Raw genomic sequence first — 25,145 nt, 5'->3', positions numbered from 1 at the left:
TTCATCAGGTGAAGGGACGAGCCTGCCTGTCCTCCGCTGTCCTCCAGACAGTCTCGTCCCTTCACCTGATGAAGGCCGCTTGTGTTGTGGCCGAAACGTCGTGATTATTGTTGTTTTATTATTTACCTACGTGACTTTACCGAATAGAACCAAAGAGTATGGATCCTTGCAGTCACGAAAGCTTCAAATCTAGAACAGAGTGCCACTGTCAGGGGGCCTCTATCAGGGGACCACTATCAGGGGGCCTCTATCAGGGGGCCTCTATCAGGGGGCCTCTATCAATGGGCATGGTTGGCTGCGTACGGTGTGAAAGAAGTTCAACACACGTACACACACCGCACCTCCAAATGAGCATGGTTGGCTGCGTACGGTGTGAAAGAAGTTCAACACACGTACACACACCGCACCTCCAATGAGCATGGTTGGCTGCGTACGGTGTGAAAGAAGTTCAACACACGTACACACACCGCACCTCCAAATGAGCATGGTTGGCTGCGTACGGTGTGAAAGAAGTTCAACACACGTACATACACCGCATCTCCAATGGGCATGGTTGGCTGCGTACGGTGTGAAAGAAGTTCAACACACGTATACAAGTCCGCGACGTCATCATCGCCACCCCCCCCTCCCCCCCGCCCCCCTCACAGGCATCCCCGCGCCGTCCAAGGTGGTGGTGACGGAGACGCACGCCGGCTCGGTGACCCTGGAGTGGCGCTCGCGCCCCGACCCGCTCACCGGCTTCCTGATCGTAGTTCAGCCGGCGGCGGCGGGCGCCGGGGGGCGCCCCGCGGAGCACACGGTGCCGCCCGGCGCGCGCGCCTTCACCGTCACCGGTAACGGACGAGCACCCTCGCCGGTAATGGGCACACGCACCGTGCCAGAGCCGGGGCCGGCAACCCGAAACAACAAGGAAGGGGGCTTTTTTTGTTTGTTTGCTTGCTTGTTCGAATTCGGTAAAAAAAAAAAAAACCTCTAATATTTCAAGAGCGGCGGTGCACTGCGGTGGCGAATGGGGGGGGGGCGGCGGTCATCGACAAATAACACCGTGGGTCCTAAACGAGCCACGTGCGGCTCAGCAGCCGTGGGATTGCCGATCCGCTGCGATAGTCCACGGCCAGGGCAGGGATTGGTTCCAGCTGAAGGCTTGCGGCGCCGCCGCAGCTTTGAGCCGCGCCGATCGATCGGTACGGCGGCCGAGGGTGAATTTGTCGACGACCAACGCTCGTCTCGAACGGTCGTGACGCGACGTCGCCGTTGATCGGTCCACGCGAGGAGCCGTCCGAGCCGCTGAGAGGCGTCCGCCGCATCTCGTGGTGCCGACGAGGCCGAGCGACCGGTCCGGGCCCACGCGGACTAGAGAACGGCCCCGCGGAAGCGGATGGATCGCCGGCTCCCTCCGGGATCACGGCCAAGTGGCCCTCTGGTCGAGGCGCACAGCAGCGGTGAGCACTCGCCCCGCTTCGCTGTGCCACGTGAGAGGCGGGAGGTTCATCGTCGCGCGGCAGTCAAATAAAAATTAAACGCCGGGGGGCCACGTTTCGTCGTTTTTGGTTTGCCGAACCCCCCCCTCCCTCCTCCCCTCCCCCCCCCCCCCCCCGGATCATGGGAAGCGTTTGCCGGCGGGCGGTATTCGTCTCCCGCTTAGATCGCCCAGCGAAGCGAAAGCCCGTACGATCCGAACGTCGTGTCCCGTGTCGACAGGACTGCAGCCCGGAGTGCGCTACGTCATCTCCATCTACGCCGTGCGTGGCGGCAGGAGGAGCCAACCCGTCACGGTCACCACCGCCACCGGTATTTGAGCAGCGCCGGGACATTGGAACGGTCTTTGCGGATTTTTTTGCGGCGTTTTTATCGCGCGCATTTTTTTTTCTTCCCTCCGGTTTTTTTTGCCCTCCACCGTTTCGGAGCAATGCGTTGGGATGACTTTGATTATTTGGCTACTGCTGCCAGTGGCCACGTGACAACGATGATGATGATGATGGGCCACCTTCGTTGAGCGATCGCTTGGGACGGCCAGGTCGCTTCTGACAAAGAGCTGCAGAGCTCAGTGGGACCTGACCTGGTGAAATAAAACATTGTTTAGTTCATATTCTTGGTTCTTTCGGTAAAGTCACGTAGAAGGGAAACAATAAAATAATACAAATGTGAAAACAATATGAATCCCTGCAGTCACGAAAGCTTTAAATAAAACATTGTTTAGTTCATATTCTTGGTTCTTTCGGTAAAGTCACGTAGAAGGGAAACAATAAAATAATACAAATGTGAAAACAATATGAATCCCTGCAGTCACGAAAGCTTTAAATAAAACATTGTTTAGTTCATATTCTTGGTTCTTTCGGTAAAGTCACGTAGAAGGGAAACAATAAAATAATACAAATGTAAAAACAATATGAATCCCTGCAGTCACGAAAGCTTTAAGTAAAACATTGTTTAGTTCATATTCTTGGTTCTTTCGGTAAAGTCACGTAGAAGGGAAACAATAAAATAATACAAATGTAAAAACAATATGAATCCCTGCAGTCACGAAAGCTTTAAGTAAAACATTGTTTAGTTCGTAGCTTAAGCACAGATTCCGTGCTCTGTCTGTCAACTGTATTTTTCCCACACCCCCCGGGCCGTGAATCTTCACGAAAAACCTCGCGTGCCAAAGTAATAGCCTTGGCCTTAGGCCTCATTTGGAAGCCACTGTGAGCGATGCAACTTTGAAATCTGAATTGAAAACGAATTTCTTTAAAATAGATTTCGTTTGTTGTCCTTCCCACCGCACCCCTGATTAGCACGGTTGGCGACGTACGCTGTGAAAGAGGCTCAACGCGCATAGATTCCATTCTATTTTTAATTCATAGCTAGCGCCCTTTCCAGGGCGTTTTACAACGCAAACCGACGGGTGGTTACACTAAGGGGAAAAAGGGGAGCCACGGTGTGGGGTGGAGCGGCTGTCAGCGAGGGAGGTGACGGAAGGGATGGAGGGACAGGGGCTGGGAAAGGATCCACGTGATGTTGCAGGGGGTTGGGATGGAGGAATGATGTGGAGTGTGATGGTGAATTAGGGTGACAGATGGGCGCAACGTCCATAGGCACGAGTCATCGCAAGACACGGGGAAGGCACGCGTAGGGGGAACCCTTGCCCAGTAGGCGAGGGAGTGCTGACGCTTTCTCGCTCCGTGTCTCTCTCTCTCTTTCCGGTGCTCCGGGGTCCTGCCAGCCGTGGACTCGCCCACAGGCCTGAAAGTCACCTCCACGGAGGACAGCTTGACCCTGGGCTGGACGCGCCCGAGGGCCTCCATCACCGGCTACCTGCTCACATGCCAGGCCGCCCGAGGAGGGCCCGCGCGGGAGCACTTGCCCGACGTCAGCGCGACCCAGTACACCATCACCGGTACGCAGAGCGCGGTGTGCCGCCATCATCGCCTCCACCGTCGTCACCGTCACCTTCACCGCTACCGCCGCCATTACCGCCACAGCCGCCACTGCCACCACCACCGCCACCGAAAACAAAGACAAAAATAAAGATCCCCCGTATAGCCTCAACAGACTGCTGGGGCAAGTACTGTTAGCGAACCACCATTACCACCACCACCATCACCACCACCGCTGAGATGCAGGGTTCGAATCTGCGTGATTGAAATTGGTAATCAAGCGTCATTAATCGATGGTCCCAGCTCTCGTGCTTAGGGATGATGTCACCGTAACTCAGTCACAGGATCAGACACCCGCTTGGCATCGATAGGATGCCAAGTTGTGAATCTGGTTTTCATTCGCCCGGTTCTCGAGTGCAGTGCTCATGCCCAACGTCACAGCGATTAAACAATCCTCTTCTTCTGCCGTATCCCTCACACTGCTCCACTTGGAATTCCCTCCATCATCTCGCCACGGTGGCTAGGAGATGTTAACTACCTCGCCTGGTATACAGGTGGCCGTGGGTTCGATCCCACCCCTGACGCCTGCTGCTGTATATTTGGAGTTTGCGTGTCTCTCTCTCATCATCATCATCACGGTGGCTAGGAGATGTTAACTGCCTCGCCTGGTATGCAGGAGGTCGTGGGTTGAGTCCCGACCCTGATGCCTGCTGCTGCTGTATATTTGGAGTTTGCGTGCTCTCCCTGTGGTCGTGTGGATTTTTTTCCGTTTTTTTTTAGTAAGGCAGGCACCGATGAGGGGTTAACAGGTATGCGAACATCCCCGTTGCAGATCTGCAGTCCAACACGGAGTACGTGTTCAGCCTCGTGGCAGTGCAGGACACTGTGAGGAGCCACCCTCTGCGTGGCTCCTTCCGTACCGGTGAGCCAGCGGCACCCTCGCTTCCACTGCCACAACCGCGCGAGCGCACGGCGAACGATTCAAGACGCGCACAGACGGCACGATCGGCACTGTGAACGTGTCGTCGTCACCGTACCTGGCCCTGCTTGGCCCCAAGGAGCACAAACCATTTACGTGAGCTCCGGTTACCCTCGCAGGAGGAGCAGCTTTTTGGCTGGCCATCGAGCAAAGACGGTTACCGCATCGCGCGCTTTCAGACGTGCATCTGCGGCCGTCTGGAACGCTCTTCCTTCAGATATTCGGAAGCCGCTGGAGCTATGCACTCTGAAATAATTAACATTGGTAACTCATTTCTTTAGAACTGCTTTTTGGTGTTTAGCTTGTTATCCTTCCCCCGCACATCCAATTAGCACGGTTGGCTACGTACGGCGCGAAAGAACGCCAAATGCCGCTGGAATAAGGTGACGAGAATTAGGAATCGACATCGGTCGATGTCGATAGTGCAGACGCCTCGCGGCGCCCGGACGTTTGTATCGTCTCGACTCGTCGGCGCTAATGATGGCATGCAAGTGAAAAAAATATATATATAAACAACAATAATATTGAACGCCACGTCTGTTGCTGACCTGCTCACGACGCCGCGTGTTTGCAGCCGAGGCTGCGAGGCCGGAGCCGCTGGCGACGTCGGCCCCCCGGCCACCCATCGCGCCAGCGAAGGTTCCCGCGGGCCGGGGACTCCCGTCCCGGCGAGGGGACACCTCGCCCCTGTCGTCGGAAACGCGCTTCGACGGACACGAGATGGGACCGTGGGCCGGGCAGCGGCACGTGGAGACGATCGTGACAGAAGTCCGCCCCGGGTAAAACCGACGTCACCTCGTTTGCTCTTATTTAAGAGCGGGGACGCGGGTGGATCTCTTTGCGATTCTGGCGAAGGAAAAATTTGGCCCGGCGAAGGCCGGATGTAATTACCGGCGAAATGTCGCAGTGCTCAAATTGTAAATGTTGTGGTTTTACTCTGCTGACAGCACCGGTGAGCTGGAGTGGTAACTAATTGTGCACGTTTTGTTCACGTGACGAACCTTACTGACTGGCTGTGTCGGGTGGTGGCGGGTTAAAGACGCACATTCATATTTACGAGATCCAAACCCCCCCCCAAAAAAACCTTTATTATTAATAATACTGGTCGCGAAAGCCTACGCGTTAAACTGACAAACGTGCTCTGCTGACATGCTTCCATGTTACCACAAGTACGTGTGTGGTTTCCGCGGTACTTGATTCCTTGCAAAAGGTACCTATTTGGTTGTTATTTTTTTTTCATACGGAATGTCACCTCTCGCGCAACCCCGCGTTGAGCGTTCACCGCCCCCGGACTTGTCCGTCAAGCGCATTGTTGATCTCCCTTTCCTCCCCCCCATCCCCACCCCACCGATGCCTCTCCCCTTACATCCCTTCACCTCCTCCCCTCCACCACCCCGCCTTGCCCTCCCGCAGCGCATCGCTGCCGTCCCACCAGGGCGGCATGCAGCTGCAAGTGGACGGAGTGGCCCTGGTGGCGCCGGCTCTCCTCGCCCCCGAGGTTCAACTCGAGCAGCACCTCACCGAAACGGAGGTGACGTGGGTGCCGCGCCGCCAGGCCTCGGAGTACCTGGTGTCGTGTGTCCCCGTGGGAGGCTCCGCCGACGGCACCGCGCCCATACAGGTGACCGGAAAAAAACGCCGCATCCTGTTAGCCCCGTGGCAATATTTACAGGAATTCCTCTACTTACGAACGAGTTAGGTTCCAGAGGCACTGTTCGTAAGTCGATTTGTTCGTGAGTCCAACTTTACTCCTGTCGATTCCGAACGCGTCGTGTGGCTTGTACGCTAAACGCGAGGAAAGGGTTTGAACGTTGTATAATCTCCTGTAGATGTAGATGCCACTGGTTCTTCACGCTCTGCAGAGTGACTCTCGGCCCACACAGGCAACTGGACATACGGACAGCTTTGTTCGTATCTCTGAAAGTTCATAAGTCGAATGTTCGTAAGTAGAGTCATCCCTGTATTTATTTATATTTTAAAAGTTATATTTTAGATTTTATTATGATGATTTTTTTTAAGATCACAACTCAACGTGAGTCCAATATGAAGCCGCCGGTCATTGAACAAACGCAGGGAAGGTGGGGGCGGGGGGGGGGGTTGGTGAACAGAAATCAGCAGCCCCGAGTTTCGGCACGACAGGGCCTTAGTGAACGGGGTGCTGGGAGGAAACTGGGCTCACTGCTCCCCCCCCCCCCCCCCCCACCCAGGTGGGGAACAACGAGCAGGGGGTGAGAACATGAAAATGTACCGATCCGTGTTTGTGTTCTCCGACGAGGACCCCCGAGATCTTCGAATCGCACTTCTTCCTAAGGACTCCCGAGGTCAAGGCTCCCTCCCTCTCTGTCCCTGGGCTGATCGGCCTTTTCACCTGCGCTGTGCACTGCCGCTGCCGGGCTTTGGGACGACGCTTTTGCCCTTCGTTAATGCGCCTAATCGGAGTCGTTAGAGCTGTTTAAGTCCTGTCAAAAAAATAAAAACATCTCACACAGGAGTCCCGACCGTCGAACCCTCCCGGTTTGCGACCTTCCACGCCGCCAATGTCCGACCGTCACCCGAATCGGGACCGGGGCCGCGTGGCCGATTGGGGGCCACCCGACGCCACGAACGGCGCCGTCAAAGATTCGGCGGCCCCTTGCGAAGCGGTCCGGCCACGGAATCCCAAACCGTCGGCCGCATCGTAAACACTCCGCCGCTGCCGCCGCCGCCGCCTTCGCCCCTTTGGAGGAGGAACGGACGAGGTCCGGCTCTGCTTCTGAACAGACAATCGACTAAAAATGACATCTTTAATCTGCTGCTATGAAATCCATACGGATGAAGAAGAACAAGTCCTCCGTCTTGTAAAACTCGCCTCGTTAAATTGGCCTCCACTCCCCGCCTACTTCTGGCTGTGTCCCCCGGCAGGTTCTAATTTGTTTCCCGGCTTTCCAAACACGGCGACGGCACATTCGGATCAACCGCGCAGCGTAAGCCCGCAGCTTGAAACTCAGATTTCGTTCTTTTCGAAACTTAAATGCAATCGAATTCTTGGTTCTTTCGGTAAAGTCACGTAGAAGGGAAACAATAAAATAAAAATTTATTAAAAAATATATTTTTATTATTTTATTGTTTCCCTTCTACGTGACTTTACCGAAAGAACCAAGAATATGAATCCCTGCAGTCACGAAAGCTTTACATCAAAATTTAAACGTAATCGTTACGAGAATCACCGCAATCCCAGCACGCTGAAGACTTGACGGGCCGAGGGACTTGGAGGAGATATATACACATCTGTCAACCCCTTATCAGACAGTATTGGTCACCCAATGCCCCTTATAAATCTCAACGTTTATCCTACAAAGTCCCATCACAAGGGAGAAACACAAACAAATAGACAATCACCACCACTACACTCACCACTAGTACACTCACCACTACATACCTGTCAACCCCTTATCAGTGTCCCTACCTTATTACAGACCAATTCAGACCTCACTGGTCACCCCGTGCCCCTTATAAATCTCAACGTTTATCCTACAAAGTCCCGTCACAAGGGAGAAACACAAACAAATAGACAATCACCACCACTAAACTCACCACTAGTACACTCACCACTACATACCTGTCAACCCCTTATCAGTGCCCCTACCTTATTACAGACCAATTCAGACAGTATTGGTCACCCCGTGCCCCCTTATAAATCTCAACGTTTATCCTACAAAGTCCCATCACAAGGGAGAAACACAAACAAATAGACAATCACCACCACTACACTCACCACTACACTCACCACTACACTCACCATTTGTACACTCACCACTACACTCACTACTACACACCTGTCAACCCCTTATCAGTGCCCCTACCTTATCACAGACCTATCCAGACCTTATTGGTCACGCCGTGCCCCTTATAAATCTCAACGTTCGCCCTACAAAGTCCCATCACAAGGGAGAGACACACACACACACACAAATAGACAAATATAGTTGTTGTTGTTGCCCGTATTGAAACGGCTGTACGCCAAAAGGACCTCAAAACTCAATTTCCCTGGACAAGATTACGGGGTAAACCGTGATGGGTTGACGGCTACAGTCACACAGCTTTCGACGCCATCGCCCGAACGCAGCCGTGACGGATCTGCCCCTCAACCCCCCCGTCGCAGATGCGGCTTCCAGGCAGCCTGAGCAGCACCACGCTGACGGGGCTCATGACGGGCACGCAGTACAGCGTGGTGGTGGAGGCTCTACACGGCTCGCGTCGAGACAAGGTGCTGGAGGAGTTCATCACCCTGCTCAACACCGGTACGCTCACCATCCCTCCCCCCCACCCCCCGCCCGCTCTCGTCGGGCAACGACAAAGGTCTCCCGTGTAGCCTCGAACAGAGCGTTGGGGCAAGTGCTGTTCGCCGAGTGCCTCCGCGAAGGGTAAGGCCCATTGAGCTGTGTAGCTCTTATTTCAGGAGTGACCTGGCCACAGATGATCGTGCAACAGAATGGGCTCATCATCATCATCATCGTCGCGTCGACATTTTTCAGCAGCCAAATGCTCTTAAACGCGTGACGTTGATTCTAAACGTGGAGGGGGAAAGCCGGAGGAGCCGGAGAAAAATCCACGTGGCCACGGAGAGAGAGAGAGACACGCAAACTCCAAATATACAGCAGCAGCAGGCGTCAGGGTCTGGATCGAACCCACAGCCTCCTGTAGACCAGGTGAGGGAGTTAACATCTCCTAGCCACCGTGACGCCCCCGTAGTCCTGCGATGAGACAGTTCACAGATGGGCCACATATGACACTGTGACGGTGATGTGGCGGTGATGTGGCGGTGTTGTGACGGTGATGTGACGGTGATGTGGCGGTGTTGTGATGGTGATGTGGCGGTGATGTGACGATGTGACGGTGTTGTGACGGTGATGTGACGGTGATGTGACGGTGATGTGACGGTGATGTGGCGGTGATGTGGCAGTGATGTGGCGGTGTTGTGACGGTGTGACGGTGATGTGACGATGTGACGGTGTTGTGACGGTGATGTGACGGTGATGTGACGGTGATGTGACGGTGTTGTGACGGTGATGTGACGGTGATGTGACGGTGATGTGACGGTGTGACGGTGATGTGACGATGTGACGGTGTTGTGACGGTGATGTGACGGTGTGACGGTGATGTGACGGTGTGACGGTGTGACATTGTGACGTCGATGTGGCGGTGTGCCGGCGATGTGACAGTGATGTGACGGTGATGTGGCGGTGTTGTGACGGTGATGTGACGGTGATGTGACGGTGTGACGGTGATGTGACGGTGATGTGACGGTGATGTGACGATGTGACAATGTGACGTCGATGTGGCGGTGTGCCTGGCGATGTGACGGCGATGTGACGCCGACGTGAATCTATCGCGTGCTGTCGCCCGAAACAGCGCCGATGAACTTGACGGGCGACGCGACGGACGACCGCTGCATGGACGAGGACACGGGGCGCGATTACGCGGTGGGCGAGGAGTGGGAGCGCCCCTCCAACACAGGATTCATGTTCCTGTGTCGCTGCCTGGGACAGGGCAGTGGGCACATCCGCTGCGACTCTTCCAGTGAGGCGACGCTCTCCCTTTCTCTCACTGTCTCTCTTTCTCCCTCTTTTGTGTTTTTGCTTCGTTCATCATTTCGGTTTTTTTGTTTGTTTTTTTTTCTTTTCCCATTGCTTCGCTTTATGTGCAAAGCAGTGGGAAATGAAAGATTTTACGTATTTTCCCATTGTGAAACAAAGTAAATTTGTGCTACTTTCTTCGTAGACGCAAACATCAACACGAAGAAGCACGCTCTGCTCCTCCTCCTTAACCCTTCCCTCTCTCTCTCTACCCCCTTTCTCTACCCCCTCTCTCTCTCTACCCCCCCTCTCTCTCTACCCCCTCTCTCTCTCTACCCCTCTCTCTCTACCCCTTCTCTCTCTACTCTCTCTCTACCCCCTCTCTCTCTACCCCCTCTCTACCTCCTCCCCTCTCTACCCCCTCTCTCTCTACCCCCTCTCTCTCTACCCCCTCTCTGTCTACCCCCTCACTCTCTCTACCCCCCCTCTCTCTACCCCCTCTCTCTCTAACCCCTCTCTCACTACCCTCTCTCTCTACCCCCTCTTTCTACCCCCTCTCTCTCTACCCGCTCTCTCTCTACCCCCTCTCTCTATCCCCTCTCTCTACCCCCTCTCTCTCTACCCCCTCTCTCTACCCCCTCTCTCTACCCGCTCTCTCTCTCTACCCCCTCTCTATCTACCCCCTCTCTCTCTACCCCCTCTCTCTCTCTTCCCCCTCTCTCTCTACCCCCTCTGCCTCTACCCCCCCCCTCTTTCTACCCCCTCTCTCTACCCCCTCTCTCTACCCCCTCTCTCTACCCCCTCTCTCTCTACCCCCCCTCTCTCTACCCCCTCTCTCTACCTCCTCTCTCTACCCCCTCTCTCTACCCGCCTCTCTCTCTCTACCCCCTCTCCCTACTCTCTCTCTCTCTATGTTTCCCCTGTTTTTTATGGTATTTTTTTAAACTAGCCTCTCCCCTTCTCTCCCTCTCCCCTTCTCTCTCCCTCTCTTCTCATTATCTCGCTTCTCTCTTTTTTTTTCTAATGAGGCCAAACTCTCTCTTTCTCTCTTTCTCTCACTCATCCAGTGAGGCCACTCACTCTCTCTCTCTCTTTCTCTCACTCATCCAGTGAGGCCACTCACTCTCTCTCTCTCTTTCTCTCACTCATCCAGTGAGGCCACTCACTCTCTCTCTCTCTTTCTCTCACTCATCCAGTGAGGCCACACACACTCTCTCTCTCTTTCTCTCTCTCTTTCTCTCACTCATCCAGTGAGGCCACTCACTCTCTCTCTCACTCATCCAGTGAGGCCACTCACTCTCTCTTTCTCTCTCTCTTTCCCTCACTCATCCAGTGAGGCCACACACACTCTCTCTCTCTTTCTCTCTCTCTTTCTCTCACTCATCCAGTGAGGCCACTCACTCTCTCTCTCTCTTTCTCTCTCTCTTTCCCTCACTCATCCAGTGAGGCCACTCACTCTCTCTCTTTCTCTCACTCATCCAGTGAGGCCACTCACTCTCTCTCTCTCTCTTTCTCTCACTCATCCAGTGAGGCCACTCACTCTCTCTTTCTCTCTCTCTCATTGCTTATATCAGTCCCTATACCCAGGGCAAAATGCGTGACTTTTTGGCATCACCCACCCCCCCACCCCCCTCCCAGAATGGTGCCATGACAATGGCCAGAACTACCGCATCGGCGAGCAGTGGAGCACCACGACAGGCACGGGGCGCCGCATGAGCTGCACCTGCCTGGGGAACGACCTCGGGCAGTTCAAGTGCGAACCAGGTGGGTGGGCGCAATGACGCCGCGGGGGTGTCCCATCGGCAGCGGGGTGGGGAGGGGGGGGTGGTGACACGTTGGTACATTCCGACTGGAAATCCGCCGCCCCGGCGTCACAGGTCGCACCCGGGGTCACAGTTCGTAACCGGCGTCACAGGTTGTGCCGGGTTCACAGGTCACACCGGGGTTTACGGGTCGTGCCGACGTCACAGTTCGTACCGGGGTCATAAGTCGCACCGGGGTCACGGGTTGTCCAGGGGTCACATTGTCGCGCCGGGGTCACCGGTCGTACCAGAGTCACAGGTCGAACAGGGGTCACAGGTCGTACGGACATTACAGGTCGTACCGCGGTCACAGGTTGTACCGGCGTTACATTAAAAAAAAATGTGAACTTCACCTGTTCAGTTTCCTCTCGCGTATGAGGACGAATTAATCGGCCGATGAGACCTCAACACTTAGGGGGACCGCGGAACTTGGGCAGTTGTTGGCACCGGCTATCGTGTGGACGCCCTCCTGCTGTTCTGCGTTTCCTCGCGCCTCTGAGCCATCGTCCACGACAGCGGAGCGAGGAGGGGGGGGGGCGAATGCGGTGTGTGGCGGCGCGGCGCTACAAAGTTGAAATCAGCGCCGAGGGGTTCTTTCCCTCGACGTCAGGTGTCATGAAATTAAATTGCTTTGACCTACGCCCTACGATTTCCCACGGACGCGGCACGCAGATGAGAACACGTGCTACGAGGGTGGGAAGGAGTACACCGTGGGACAGAAGTGGATGCGGAAGAACCGCGGCCTTGACTGCACCTGCACGTGCTACGGAGGACGCAGGGTGAGTCACGACGCCTGGGCACTTGTGGAACGCAATTATAGAAGCACGTTGAACTTCTTTTGCACCGTACGTAGCCAACCGTAGCTAATCGGAGGTGCGGTGTGTGTACATGTGGTTGAACTTCTTTCCTACCGTACGTAGCCAACCGTAGCTAATCGGAGGTACGGTGTGTGCACGTGTGTTGAACTCCTTTCACACCGTACGTAGCCAACCGTAGCTAATCGGAGGTGCGGTGTATGTACGTGGGTTGAACTTCTTTCCCACCGTACGTAGCCAACCGTAGCTAATCGGACGTGCGGTGTGTGTACGTGCGTTGAACTTTTTCGCACCTGTACGTAGCCAACCGTAGCTAATTGAAGGTGCATGGCAAGGGCAATAAACTAAACACAAAAAGGAGTTTTAAAGAAATGGGTTTTCAATCTAGACTATGATTTAAAAGGGGCATAGCTCCAGTGGCTTCCTAATATCGGAAGGAAGAGCGTTCCAGACGGCCGCAGAAGCGCATCTGAAAGCGCGCAATGCGGTGACCGTCTTTGTTCGATGGCTAGCCAAAAAGCCGCTGTGATGTGCAGAGACACACAGATGGATACAAATATCAACATGTTGACAGATAGACACACAGGGATATACACAGAGACAGATACACACACATGCAGACAGAGAAACACTCAGGGAGACACACAGAAAGGCAGACACAGACAGATGCAAATTCAGATAGATGCAGATTGACATGTAAATAGTGGCACATAAAGACACACAAACAGGGAGACAACAACAACAACCGCCATTCGCCACTAAGTGGCAGTGACGACACCACAGCGCTTGTGCCAGGTTATGTGCACATTAAGGCCACGTGAAGTGTCGAACGCCCGCTGGCAGGAGCTCACGGGACAGACCCAGGTGCCATGGGTTGACCGACTGAGATGACTGGCAGATGCCCAGACACACACAGGGAGCGAGACACACATATACATAAAGACAAAGACACACACGGTAACCCTTATTTCAATCAGCATAGGAGCTCAGTGATTGGGATCAATGATCACGACGATTAATCAGATAATGATGATGACAGCGATGACTGAGGAAGATAATGACGATGGTGATGATGACGATGGTGATGATGACGGATGGTGACGATGACGATGACAACGACGACGACGGCTGATGATGCGTGCGCTTGTGTGTGCATGCTGTGCCCAGGGCTACCGTTGTGATTGCGGTGCCGTGCAGAACGTGGCGTCCAGTTTGGCCCAGGGACACAGCCTCCATCAAATCCGCAACCAGCTCCTCCGCCGCCCATTTGTAAGCGCCTTGCGTTCACGCTGTACTTTAGTCGCCGGCCTCAAAGCGCGCGCTCAAATACCGTCCCGTTATCCTGCTCTTATTCCACCTTGCTGTTGACTCGGTACTGAGAGTGTGCGGGTGGTGCAATTGCACCGGGGCACACAGGCCTGGAGCGGGGCCTGGTTAGGCATCAGGCTAGGGACCAACGTGAGTGACTGATGTGAAGTATCATTTGCTACAAGGGCTGGAAAGTTGAAATGTGGTTCAAACATAGCCGAGTTTATGCATTGTTAATCAGATAGTGGGGGGGGGGTGGAGAAAGAAAAACAGAAGCACAGTACAAACCTATTTTTACTTTATTTTCAAAAGCATAAAGAGAAGTGCTTTGACCCGCAGTGTGGGTGGTTGAACACAGTGTTATGGGGGAAAAAAAACAGAATAGGTTTGTAGATTTCCATTTAAAGCTTTCGTGACTGCAATTATTCATCTTCTTTGGTTCTTTCGGTAAAGTCACCACGTAGAATGAGAATAAAATAATAAATTGATAAAATAAAATAACACAATAATATTCTCACGACGTTTCGGGCCACAACACAAGCGGCCTTCATCAGGTGAAGGGATGAGACTGTCTGGTAGGACAGCGCTGGAGACAGTCTCGTCCCTTCACCTGATGAAGGCCGCTTGTGTTGTGACCGAAACGTCGTGAGAATATTATTGTGTTATTTTATTTTATCAATTTATTATTGTATTCTCATTCCACGTCACTTTACCGAAAGAACCAAAGAAGATAGGTTTGTAGACTTAGAGTAAACTATCCTTTTGGCGTTCTCTGGTCGTCTAACCTTGGAGAAGAAGGCCGTCTCTCGTGGAGGCCAACTAGTTTGCATTTATTATCAGAGCATGTTTCTTTGCACGACTTAGCCGCTAGCTTGACATGTGGTCAGTGCAGACTGGATTAATGCCTTGCTATAGGTGGGGGCAGGGGCGGAGCCAGGGGGGGGGTGACAGTGGGGGTGACATTCTGCGTATAAGTGTACGACACTCGGTCTGGCGAACTCCGTGCAACTGCGTTGTCAGAGCGTGTCCGCCAACCGATGGCGTCTGGTTCAAAAGCCTGACTCTCTCTAAATCATTCTTGAAATAAAAAATTGTTGAATGTCACCCCTGGCCTGAAATGCTGGACCCGCCCCTGGGTGGGGGGTGACGTCTATTTAGTGTTTTGGCACATCTTAACGCCTCCTGTATTATTTGCCGGAAAGGATATAAATCTATTATTTTAGATACTGCCAAAACAAAATAGGGTCTCATCGATGAACACGATGGCCGATGACGAAACGGTTTAGATGGAGCCCTCAACGTGTGTGAAGCAAATCGAAACAAACGAGTGAAGCTCACGGGATCAGTAGCCGTGGCGAGCGGCGATGGGAGAGTCAGGTGGCGAAACCACGAAACGGACGGCTTGGTTTAGACCCGAGTCCTCGACACGAGCTGGAAGAATCGGCGAGGCGAACGACTTACCGCTGACCGCTGACCGTCTTCTCCCCTCTCTGTTCCCAGCCGAACAAATGCACGTTTCAGTGCTGATGATGGACACGCCGGGGGAGGAGAAGAGGAGGTGGAGGGGGGTGGGGGGTGAAGCTGTGGAGTGGCGTTGGTGAGAGAAGACCTTTTTTTTCGCGAGGCGGCAGTGGAGCCTTTCCCGGCGCCGCGTGCGGCACTTCGTTCTCTCGCCGCTCGCAGCCGTCGTGAAGCTTTCTCGACGTCCGCCGCGTCTTTTTTTTGTTTGTTTATCCGCGGCTACGCGCGGCGGCTCGGTTTCGTCGGCGAAAGGGGGGCGGTGGGCGCCGCCCTTCGGCCTCTGTGCGCGTCACGGGCGGATTCCGTTCCCGCGAAAGGTGAAGCTGGTCGGCGCTAGTGCCACGTTGCGCGTTAGTTCAAAGGAGGGTCTCTCGGCGTCCGCTTGGTTATTCGTGTTTACAGCCGCCGTCCTACTTTGTTTTCGCAACGGGGATGATTTAACCGAAAATGTACGTGAGATTGGCAAGGAATATGGCCCGTTCTCACCCTATGCCCCCCCCGCCCCGCCGCCATCCTGCTTTCAAAGTCATTCCTCGCCGCTCTGTTTTGCATTACGAGATGCTGTGCGTTCCGAACTGAACTTCCAACGCAGGATGCGGTTGGGCCAGCGGTGTAGTGTGGTTGGCACGGTCCCTCGTGGGTATTACCATAAATTGGGGTGTGACTGTACTTGCACGTCGCGATGGCTAGGAGATGTTAACTACTTCGCCTGGTATACAGGAGGTCGTGGGTTCGATCCCGACCCTGACGCCTGCTGCTGTATATTTGGAGTTTGCACGTTCTCCCCGTGGTCGCGTGAAAATTTTCTCCGGATCCTCCGGCTTCTCCCTCCACATTTAGAATCAGCGTCACGCGTTTCGACTATTTGGCTGCTATAAATTTCCACGCGACGATACGCCACTTCGTTGAGCTGTCATTTGTGATGGCCAGGTCGCTTCTGTAAAAGAGCTACGTAGCTCAGTGGGGTCTGATCTGGTAACATAACAACAACAACAAAAACTCGATTGGGATCACACATGCACACACACACAGCAGCAGCAGCATCGCTCCCTGTTGCTAGAACCTGGTAGGACCCTCCTGCTGAAAGATTCTTTGCACTCCTATCGTTTTTTTGTTGTTGTTGTTGTTGGAACTTTCTCACCTGTCCCTTTACTGGGCATCTGTAAACAAAACAAAAAAGTTTCATAGCTCATCGGATTTCCCCAGAATAAAAAGTGAAAACAATAATCTGATTCTAGTGCAAGGAATTTAAATAGGGGGGGGCATTCTGTCCGATTCCTCTTCGTAGTCCGGTGCCCGACTCTCTCCCACTCCGTGAGGCCTGGTGCAGTTGCACTGCCCCGCACACTTGAGACGCCGAGAAGCCAGAGCGTCTGGGATTGTCGCTGCTCTCTGCAAACACGCGGCGCCTCTCTTGCCTGTCACGTAACGCTGGGTGAGGCTTGGCGGAACAGGTGGCAAAAAAGCATCGGTGCAACGGGGAGGGCTTGTGTGAGCGGCATGGGGGGTTGGAGCAAGAATCCGGAGGGGCCTGAAAGGAAGAATAAGCTGAGCAGTGAAATAAGGTGGCGCTTGTGACATTAATCCGAGTGTAATATCTGCTGATGAACGAGGACGCTATAATGCCCCATAAAAGCCAGATTGGTCATTCGAATGTGTTCGTTCATTGAGTGCGGCTTTAAGTAATGTTGGTGGTCAGGAGGCCACCGAATTCATTTACCAGACTAGAGAAATGCCATTGCATTAATTTAATCCACACGACAGCTCAATGTACAAGCACAAGTTCACCGCTGCGGCCGGTTGCAATGTCCTTTTGTAGTGCAAATCGAGAATAGGCAGTTGGTAAAACTCAACTCCAAACAAACAAACGAGGGAGGAGTTTTTTGGTCTTTTTTTCCCAGTGTTCTTGGCACTTGTCCGACCGCCGTCAACGTCAATGAGACGAATAATTGTCCCTTGGGGAACTTCCGCAGAGCAGCGCGACGCCCCCGTGTTAACAGGGTAGCCCGCGGAAGTTTATACCACAAAACTACTTCCAGGATCCTTTGAAAGTGACCGCTCGTCCACACTAGGGACAAAGCGCTTTGCCGTTACGCTTCGGTGCGGAGATATCACACTGCTGCCACCACGATAACTTCATCGTTTTATTCTCAAAGGCTGGGATTCTTGCCAAATGAAGTAATTGTTTTTTTTGTTTGGGGGGGAGGGTGGGGCGATCATTGGTGACTGGGCTATGACCATCAACTCGCTGCACTTGAGAACCCCGGTTTAAACATGAAGCAGTGGAAAAACACGGATACGGTATTTGTCCCGTGGATCATCGGCGATGCCAGCTCTGACCTCCTGAGACGCGGCCGCGCCCCAAGACAAATTTAAAGGGCACAAAAAGAACGCTAACGCACGCATCAAAATAGATTGCGGATCCGCGCAAACTCGACACGGCCAGGACCTGACGGCAATGCAGGGGTGGTGCCGGGTGGGTGGGGAGGTGGGGGGGGGTGATAATTGCTCACCCACATTTGCACCGAAGCAAATCGCGACGGCTCTGAAAATCGTCCACCCTTCCCTTCGCTCACGATCCACGTCGCGGGATTGCGAAACGCGGCAGCCGTCGAGCCCACCCGGGTTCGCATAACCAAGCTGCTCGATTTCGGCCGGGACCATTCGGGAACGCCGTTCTACCCACCGGGAATTGTTTGGGAACGCGCCACCACAGCGCCCGCCGCGGGGGTGGGGAGGGGTGGGGAGCGGGGGCGGGGGCTCTCCGGCGTTGCGAGAGTCTCCTTCCTCGCCGTCCCGAAGTGGCGCTCGCTATCGTTCGTAAATAACCGGAGTGTTTTACGCGAATGCCCGATAGAAGGCGGGAAAGGCACGCGGCCAGTCGTTCGTAAGCCTCTTTTTAACAGGTTCATAGTTTTCATTTATTTGGTATAGGCCCTGTGAGAGCCATTCGGCTCTTGAATCGGGTGCAACCGCAACAAACACAAAAAACATGAACAAGAAAAACATCTTAAAGTGATTATGTGACTGTGCAAAGGTAAAGGCGTAGCTCTGCAATTATTATCTCGCGCCACTCCTGGTGGCCACTCGGATGTTTTTTTTGAGTTGGGATTGCAGGGTTAAGGCACTGCCACTAGACTAGAACGTACGTCCATCCACAATCATAATACCGTCCCATATTGTTGTACCCTAATTGACTATAATCCTAGGAACATGTTTATAAAAGCGAAGAAAATTCGATGGAAAACGTGGCGCGATTATTTAATATGGCAGGTTCAAAAATAATTATCAGAACGCTGTTCGGGCTGATAAGAAGCACTGCTGTTGTTACCTGCCCATTTTAAGATACCGCCTGGGTTAAACGTGGGTCTACTTTAGTCGTGATGTGGCGTTAGAATGAAGCTTGTGTTTCCTTTCTAAACTTATATTAGTCTGGTGCTTTGTAAGGCCTGGACTTTGCTATGCAGGGTGGGAGTTGACTGGCGTTAGTTTTGCGGCCTTAAACCACAGCACCGATTTTGCGTCATCTAAAGCTAAGTTGGTGTTGTGAGGCAAATGTGACGTTGATTAAAAAAATGTCATTGTTCGTGTCCTCCCGTTAAATATCCACTGTGCCTTACCCGTAGCTGCTGTTCGCAACAACAATAACAACAACAACGACGACGAAAAGCTGTGGCATATCTTTTGTATAAATAAACCATTATTGAGATTATTTTGTGTTTGCAAATTTCATTTGTTATTTTTTTTCCCCATATCTGGTATTTGCGTGACCATCATGTCTCGAAAGGTGCGCTGGAGCAATGGTTCGCTGATTAAGACTCGAAATCAAGAGGTTGCCGATTCAGTCTCCTGGCACGGCAGTTGAGACACAATGGGGCACAGTCCAATTTTGATTTAAAGCTTTCGTGACTGCAGTAATTCATATTCTTAGCTCTTTCGGTAAAGTCACGTTGAAGGGAAACAATAAAATAATAAAATATATATAAAACAATAAAAATTCTCACGACGTTTCGACCATAACGCATAAAAATTCTCACGACGTTTCGACCATAACGCATGGTCCAAACGTCGTGAGAATTTTTATTGTTTTATATATATTTTATTATTTTATTGTTTCCCTTCAACGTGACTTTACCGAAAGAGCTAAGAATATGAATCGGGGCACAGTTCCTCAAATCCTCCTATCTCTGTGCACGCGGCAGTATTAATGTGCTTGCCCACAGTCGATCTATGGGCATGGCGCGTGTGGTGGGCCAAAGTGTGGGGTACTGCCTCCTCTTCCAAGACGTCTGGCCAGGGTGGAAGAGTAGGCCAAGTAAGCCTGAAAGAGGAGCTCTCTGGAGCTTCGTCTCGTGGAGACCCTGCCACCAGCAGCGGTGGTGTGAGCGAGCAATTTCAGGGCTGTGCCTTTTCCTTTTACAGTTTGCTCACAACTCGAAGCGTCCTTGGCTTTAGGGGCCGTCCATAAATGACGTCACGCACCTGGGGGGGGGGGGTGGTCAGACATTTGTGACGATGTATGACGAGGGAGGGGGGGTTTGAGAAATGTCACGTCATATAAAAATGCGCAACTTTAGATCAATATAGACAACGCGTTCTACTTAATTAAATAGACTTTTTAATAAATGTTTTCTCCGACAACATCAGACTGCAGCGCCACATTAAATACGCACTACAATGACAATAGTTTAAAGCGATTTGAGGCATGTTTTATTTTTTTTTGGGGGGGGGGGCAGAGCTTTCTGACGTCATATTTGAGGGGGGGGGGGGTCTGACTTTTTGCGACGCCGTATGACGAGGGAGGGGGGGGATCAAAAATCGTCCAAAATCGCGTGACGTCATTTATGGACGGCCCCCTTTAGGGGCACACGCCACGGGAGTCCACGGCTCACCAACAATATTGGCCTATATTTTGAAGCTCTTTCGCACGGCAATTTAAACCAATGAACCTCTGGAACTCCGTGCAGCAACATTTTAATTATTGGCATCTCGGATTGCGGTTTTTTTTTCTTCCTCTCAAGTGACGAGCATTGACGTGATGAAACCTTCGCTGTACGGTGCTGCCATCCACTGGACACTGCCGTGGGGGAGTTTTTTTTTAATTTGTATGAAATATTTGTTTTATTCCAGAATCAGGGGTGGGCTAATTTTTTTTGACTCGCAGGAGGCCACAAATGGGTTCTAAAATTTGACAGAGGGGCCGGTCAAAGTGCGCCATCTAATGGGGGAAATGGGGGCATTACAGGAGGAAGGTAAAATGTAATCTAATAATATTTGGACAAGTCACGTTGAAGGGAAACAACAAAATAATAAAATATATATAAAACAATAAAAATTCTCACGACGTTTCGACCAACACACCTGAAGACGACCGTTTGTGTTATGGTCGAAACGTCGTGAGAATTTTTATTGTTTTATATATATTTTATTATTTTTGTTGTTTCCCTTCAACGTGACTTTACCGAAAGAACTAAGACTATGAATTACTGCAGTCACGAAAGCTTCAAATCAAAATATTTGGACAAGTTCGGCGGGCCTGATTAAAAAGCCCAATGGGCCGTACTTTTTTTCTTCTTCTTTGGTTCTTTCGGTAAAGTCACGTAGAATGAGAATAAAATAATAAATTAATAACATAAAATAACGCAATAAAACTCTCACGACGTTTTCGGCCACAACACAAGTGGCCTTCATGTCTGTTCCAGATCCTCCCTCTCACATCATGATATTGCAACATGCTGGCATTCTGGACGGCATTACCTGTTCCATCGACGCTATCAGCCACACCGAACTCATCAGAGCAGGCGAAGGGGGGGGGAGTAGGGATTTTCTTTGGGGGAGGAAAGGGAGGTTGGGGCAGTCAATTGGCATTCTGTGCTCAGGTATTTAAGAGTGTTCTAAGGTTTAGGTGTTAAGACTGGTCTAATGTTCTGGTATGTACGAGTGTTCTAAGGTTTAGGTGTTTAAGACTGGTCAAAAGGTTCTGGTATGTAAGAGTGTTCTAAGGTTTAGGTGTTTAAGACTGGTCTAAGGTTCTGGTATGTAAGAGTGTTCTAGGTTTAGGTGTTTAAGACTGGTCTCAGGTTCTGGTATGTAAGAGTGTTCTAAGGTTTAGGTGTTTAAGACTGGTCTAAGGTTCTGGTATGTAAGAGTGTTCTAAGGTTTAGGTGTTTAAGACTGGTCTAAGGTTCTGGTATGTAAGAGTGTTCTAAGGTTTAGGTGTTTAAGACTGGTCTAAGGTTCTGGTATGTAAGAGTGTTCTAAGGTTTAGGTGTTTAAGACTGGTCTAAGGTTCTGGTATGTAAGAGTGTTCTAAGGTTTAGGTGTTTAAGACTGGTCTAAGGTTCTGGTATGTAAGAGTGTTCTAAGGTTTAGGTGTTTAAGACTGGTCTAAGGTTCTGGTATGTAAGAGTGTTCTAAGGTTTAGGTGTTTAAGACTGGTCTAAGGTTCAGGTATGTACGAGTGTTCTAAGGTTTAGGTGTTTAAGACTGGTCTAAGGTTCAGGTATGTACGAGTGTTCTAAGGTTTAGGTGTTTAAGACTGGTCTAAGGTTCTTGGATGTAAGAGCGTTCTAATTTTTCGGCGTTTAAGACTGGTCTAAGGCTCAGGTATTTAAGATTGGTCTAAGATTTAGGAATGGACCCGATGCACGTGTTTTATTATTCTTCATTGTCTCTGAGATTATAGCTCAGATGCTCCAGTCCTGAGATTGGGCGCTAATGAATGCAACCATTGAGTATGGAAGGAGGGTTCGTGAGTCTTCCACGTGCTCAATGTTTTTTTTCTGGCCGCTAAATTGAAAGTCCTTAAGAAAATGTTCTGTTCTCGAGTCAGTCACACTTCTCTTAGGCCCCACAGGGTAGTTTCCACACTTGTTTTTATTTTACAGATGTCTTGTTAATCTTATTGAATTACCCTTATTGAATTATCACAGGGCTACACCTAATGAATGAAACTTGAAACTTGAAACCCTAATTATATGTTCACAGAACTCGGCAATGGTCGGACATGACCAGAAAGCATGTTCGTATTCGAGTGTTACACCCGGAGGGCACCTCGACCAGTTCCAGAGATGAGGCTGCACCAAACTTGTACCTGCCCTCATTGGTCACGTGTAGGCCCCGTGTAGATATTTGAATTGGATAGCTCTCAAGGGGGGGAGGAGGGGAGATTTGACCCCTCGTGAGGTGGAAGTATCCGCCGTCGAGAGTTGAACAAATCACTCACTCCGTGATCCACCCCCCCCCCCAAACCCCGCCTCCAAATCACACTATCAAAGGAGTGCGAACAAGCCAGCCTTGAATTGCAATTATTGTAATAAAATATAAGATAGGTGGAGTGCATGGGAGGCGCAGTGGTTGATGCACTGCGCTGTTAACCCGGCCACATGGGTTTGACTAACCCACCTTCGCTAAACCGCACTGACAAGCCTGGTGTAGTAGAGCCAAACAGCCCAATATGACCGACACGGCGTGGGATGACTTTCGTCTAGCAGTGGATTGACAAAGGGCTGTGAATGTTAATGTTTTCTTCTTCTTCTTCTCTAAAACGTCTTCATCGACTTTTCAGCTCACGCTAGATGAGTAGCGGGGAGGGTTGTGAATGTTTACACCCGGGTTTAATCATCGGTAATGTTCAATCCACTGCTGGATGAAGGCCTCCGTAAGCCTTCGTCAACTGCATGCACGCACACCAGCTGATTAATTTGCTCCATCTCCGTCAGTATACAAAACTCACGGGGGCGCCACGATGGTGAGATGTTAACTACCTCGCCCGGTATACAGGAGGTCGTGGGTTCGATCCAAAACCTGATGCTTGCTGCTGGACATTTGGAGTTTGCGGTGTCTCTCTCATCATCATCATCATCACGGTGTCTAGGAGACGTTAACTACCTCGCCCGGTATAAGGAGGTTGTGGGTTCGATCCAAAACCTGACGCCTGCTGCTGGAAATTTGGAGTTTGCGGTGTCTGTCTCTCATCATCATCATCATGATCACGGTGGCTAGGAGATGTTAACTACCTCGCCCGGTATACAGGAGGTCGTGGGTTCGATCCAAAACCTGACGACTGCTGCTGTAATTTTGGAGTTTGCGTGTCTCTCTTTCATCATCATCATCACGGTGGCTAGGAGATGTTAACTACCTCGCCTGGTATACAGGAGGTCGTGAGTTCGATCCCGACCCTGACGCCTGCTGCTGTATATTTGGAGTTTGCGTGTCTCTCTCTCCCCGTGGTCGCGTGTATTTTTCTCCGGATCCTCCGTTCTTTTCCCCTCTATATTTAGAATCAACATCACGCGTTTGGAGTATTTGGCTGCTATACACTTCCACGCGATGATGATAAGTCCACTTCGTTGAGCTATAATTTGTGGCCAGGTCGCTTCTGAAAAAAAGCTATTCAGCTCAGTGGGCCTTACCTGGTAAAATAAAAATAAAATAGTCGTAATAGTACGCCTTCTCGGACATTTTCCATTGATTTGATAGGAATTGCAAAAATGTGTATTCGGATTATTCATTAAATGTGACAAATTAATTCCAAATTAGTTTCAAAGTTAATGGTCTGGGTCTTTAGTGGAATTACACGTGTTTATTTAATCACGGGATGCTTTTTTTTGTTCTTTCAAACGTTTCCACTTAAATATTTTCATTAAAAACCAAACCAGTTTTTCGAGCTAAAAGATGGGGATCAAAATAAACCCCATTGTTTAATTGGCAATTGTTAAACAACTGCAGCCAGCGACTTGCATCAGATATTCCGGTTATTCTCATTAACGCATCTCAGCAGATGATTACCTCCCACATGAATCATTTTAACTAATAACCATTCTACCCCATTCTCTGGATCATAAGAGGCTCGGGAAAGTAAGACGAACCCAGAAAATTGTGCCCAGTGTGAATAGAGTCACACAGATCTGGTCTCTCTCTCACCAATACCAACAACCGCCATTCGCCACTAAGTGACGGTGACGTCACCACGGCGCCTGTGCCAGGCTAGGTGCACTTTGAGGCAACCACGTGAAGTGTCGAAGGCTCGCTGACAGGAAGTCTCGAGACAGACCCTGCAGGTGCCATGGGTTGGCCGACTGAGATGACCGGTAGATGCACCACCAGCTGTACCTCCTACTGTGCCAGGCTAGGTGCAGGAGGAGGTCTCGAGACAGACCCTGCAGGTGCCATGGGTTGGCTGACTGAGATGACCGGTAGATGCACCACCAGCTGTACCTCCTACTGTGCCAGGCTAGGTGCAGGAGGAGGTCTCGAGACAGACCCTGCAGGTGCCATGGGTTGGCCGACTGAGCTGACCGGTAGATGCACCACCAACCTGTACCCCCGACTGTGCCAACTTGCTGTATTTTATCCACCCGGCGCTCCGCTCCTCTGCCCTCCGTTGTTGGTGGCGGGCGACTGCGTCAAAACTTCACAGTAGCAGCAGCAGCGTCCTTCACGCACACACCTACCGGATTTATAAGACGCACTACCAGTATTCTCTTAAATCAGGGAGGGGGGGTGGGGAGGTGCAGTGCGACTTATCATTCGGAGAATTCGCTCATATTAATCTACAGCCCATTGCCAGTGCATTCTGTTGTTCATAGTTGCTTGACCAGACTTCACCACGCTGGTCATTGGGGGCGGGGGGATTGGTGGGTGGGGGGGGAATTGGTGGGTGGGGTGGGGGATTGGTGGGGGGGATTGGTGGGTGGGGGGGAATTGGTGGGTGGTGGGAGTGGCAGGTTGGAGGAGCGGGAAATCGCACTCAGAAATCAGACTCAGGTGTCTGCGGTTCATCGCTCACTCGGGAGCGCGAACCG

At 51.5% G+C, this 25,145-nt stretch overlaps 1 protein-coding gene across 3 annotated transcripts in view; it reads left to right on the top strand.

Moving 5' to 3' along the window:
• The window catches only part of LOC116954807 (fibronectin-like), a 101,211-nt gene extending 82,160 nt beyond the window's left edge, over positions 1-19,051 (top strand). For all 3 annotated transcript variants that reach the window (XM_032975637.2, XM_032975635.2, XM_032975636.2), the window contains 12 exons: positions 648-833; positions 1,702-1,791; positions 3,206-3,379; positions 4,192-4,281; positions 4,913-5,117; positions 5,752-5,959; positions 8,480-8,618; positions 9,730-9,897; positions 11,532-11,657; positions 12,368-12,474; positions 13,678-13,779; positions 15,319-19,051. In XM_032975637.2, coding sequence (XP_032831528.2) covers positions 648-833; positions 1,702-1,791; positions 3,206-3,379; positions 4,192-4,281; positions 4,913-5,117; positions 5,752-5,959; positions 8,480-8,618; positions 9,730-9,897; positions 11,532-11,657; positions 12,368-12,474; positions 13,678-13,779; positions 15,319-15,345 — 1,622 coding nt within the window. In that variant the 3' untranslated portion in view covers positions 15,346-19,051. The remainder of the gene's footprint in view (positions 1-647; positions 834-1,701; positions 1,792-3,205; positions 3,380-4,191; positions 4,282-4,912; positions 5,118-5,751; positions 5,960-8,479; positions 8,619-9,729; positions 9,898-11,531; positions 11,658-12,367; positions 12,475-13,677; positions 13,780-15,318) is intronic.
• Positions 19,052-25,145: the final 6,094 nt, after the last annotated feature.

Source organism: Petromyzon marinus, chromosome 56 (assembly GCF_048934315.1).
Source record: "Petromyzon marinus isolate PM22_M1 ecotype Great Lakes invasive population chromosome 56, UKy_Petmar_22M1.pri1.0, whole genome shotgun sequence".
In the NCBI taxonomy this organism is placed as follows: domain Eukaryota; kingdom Metazoa; phylum Chordata; class Hyperoartia; order Petromyzontiformes; family Petromyzontidae; genus Petromyzon; species Petromyzon marinus.
Note: the sequence above shows the minus strand (reverse complement) of the source record. Positions and strands in the feature narration are given on the sequence as shown.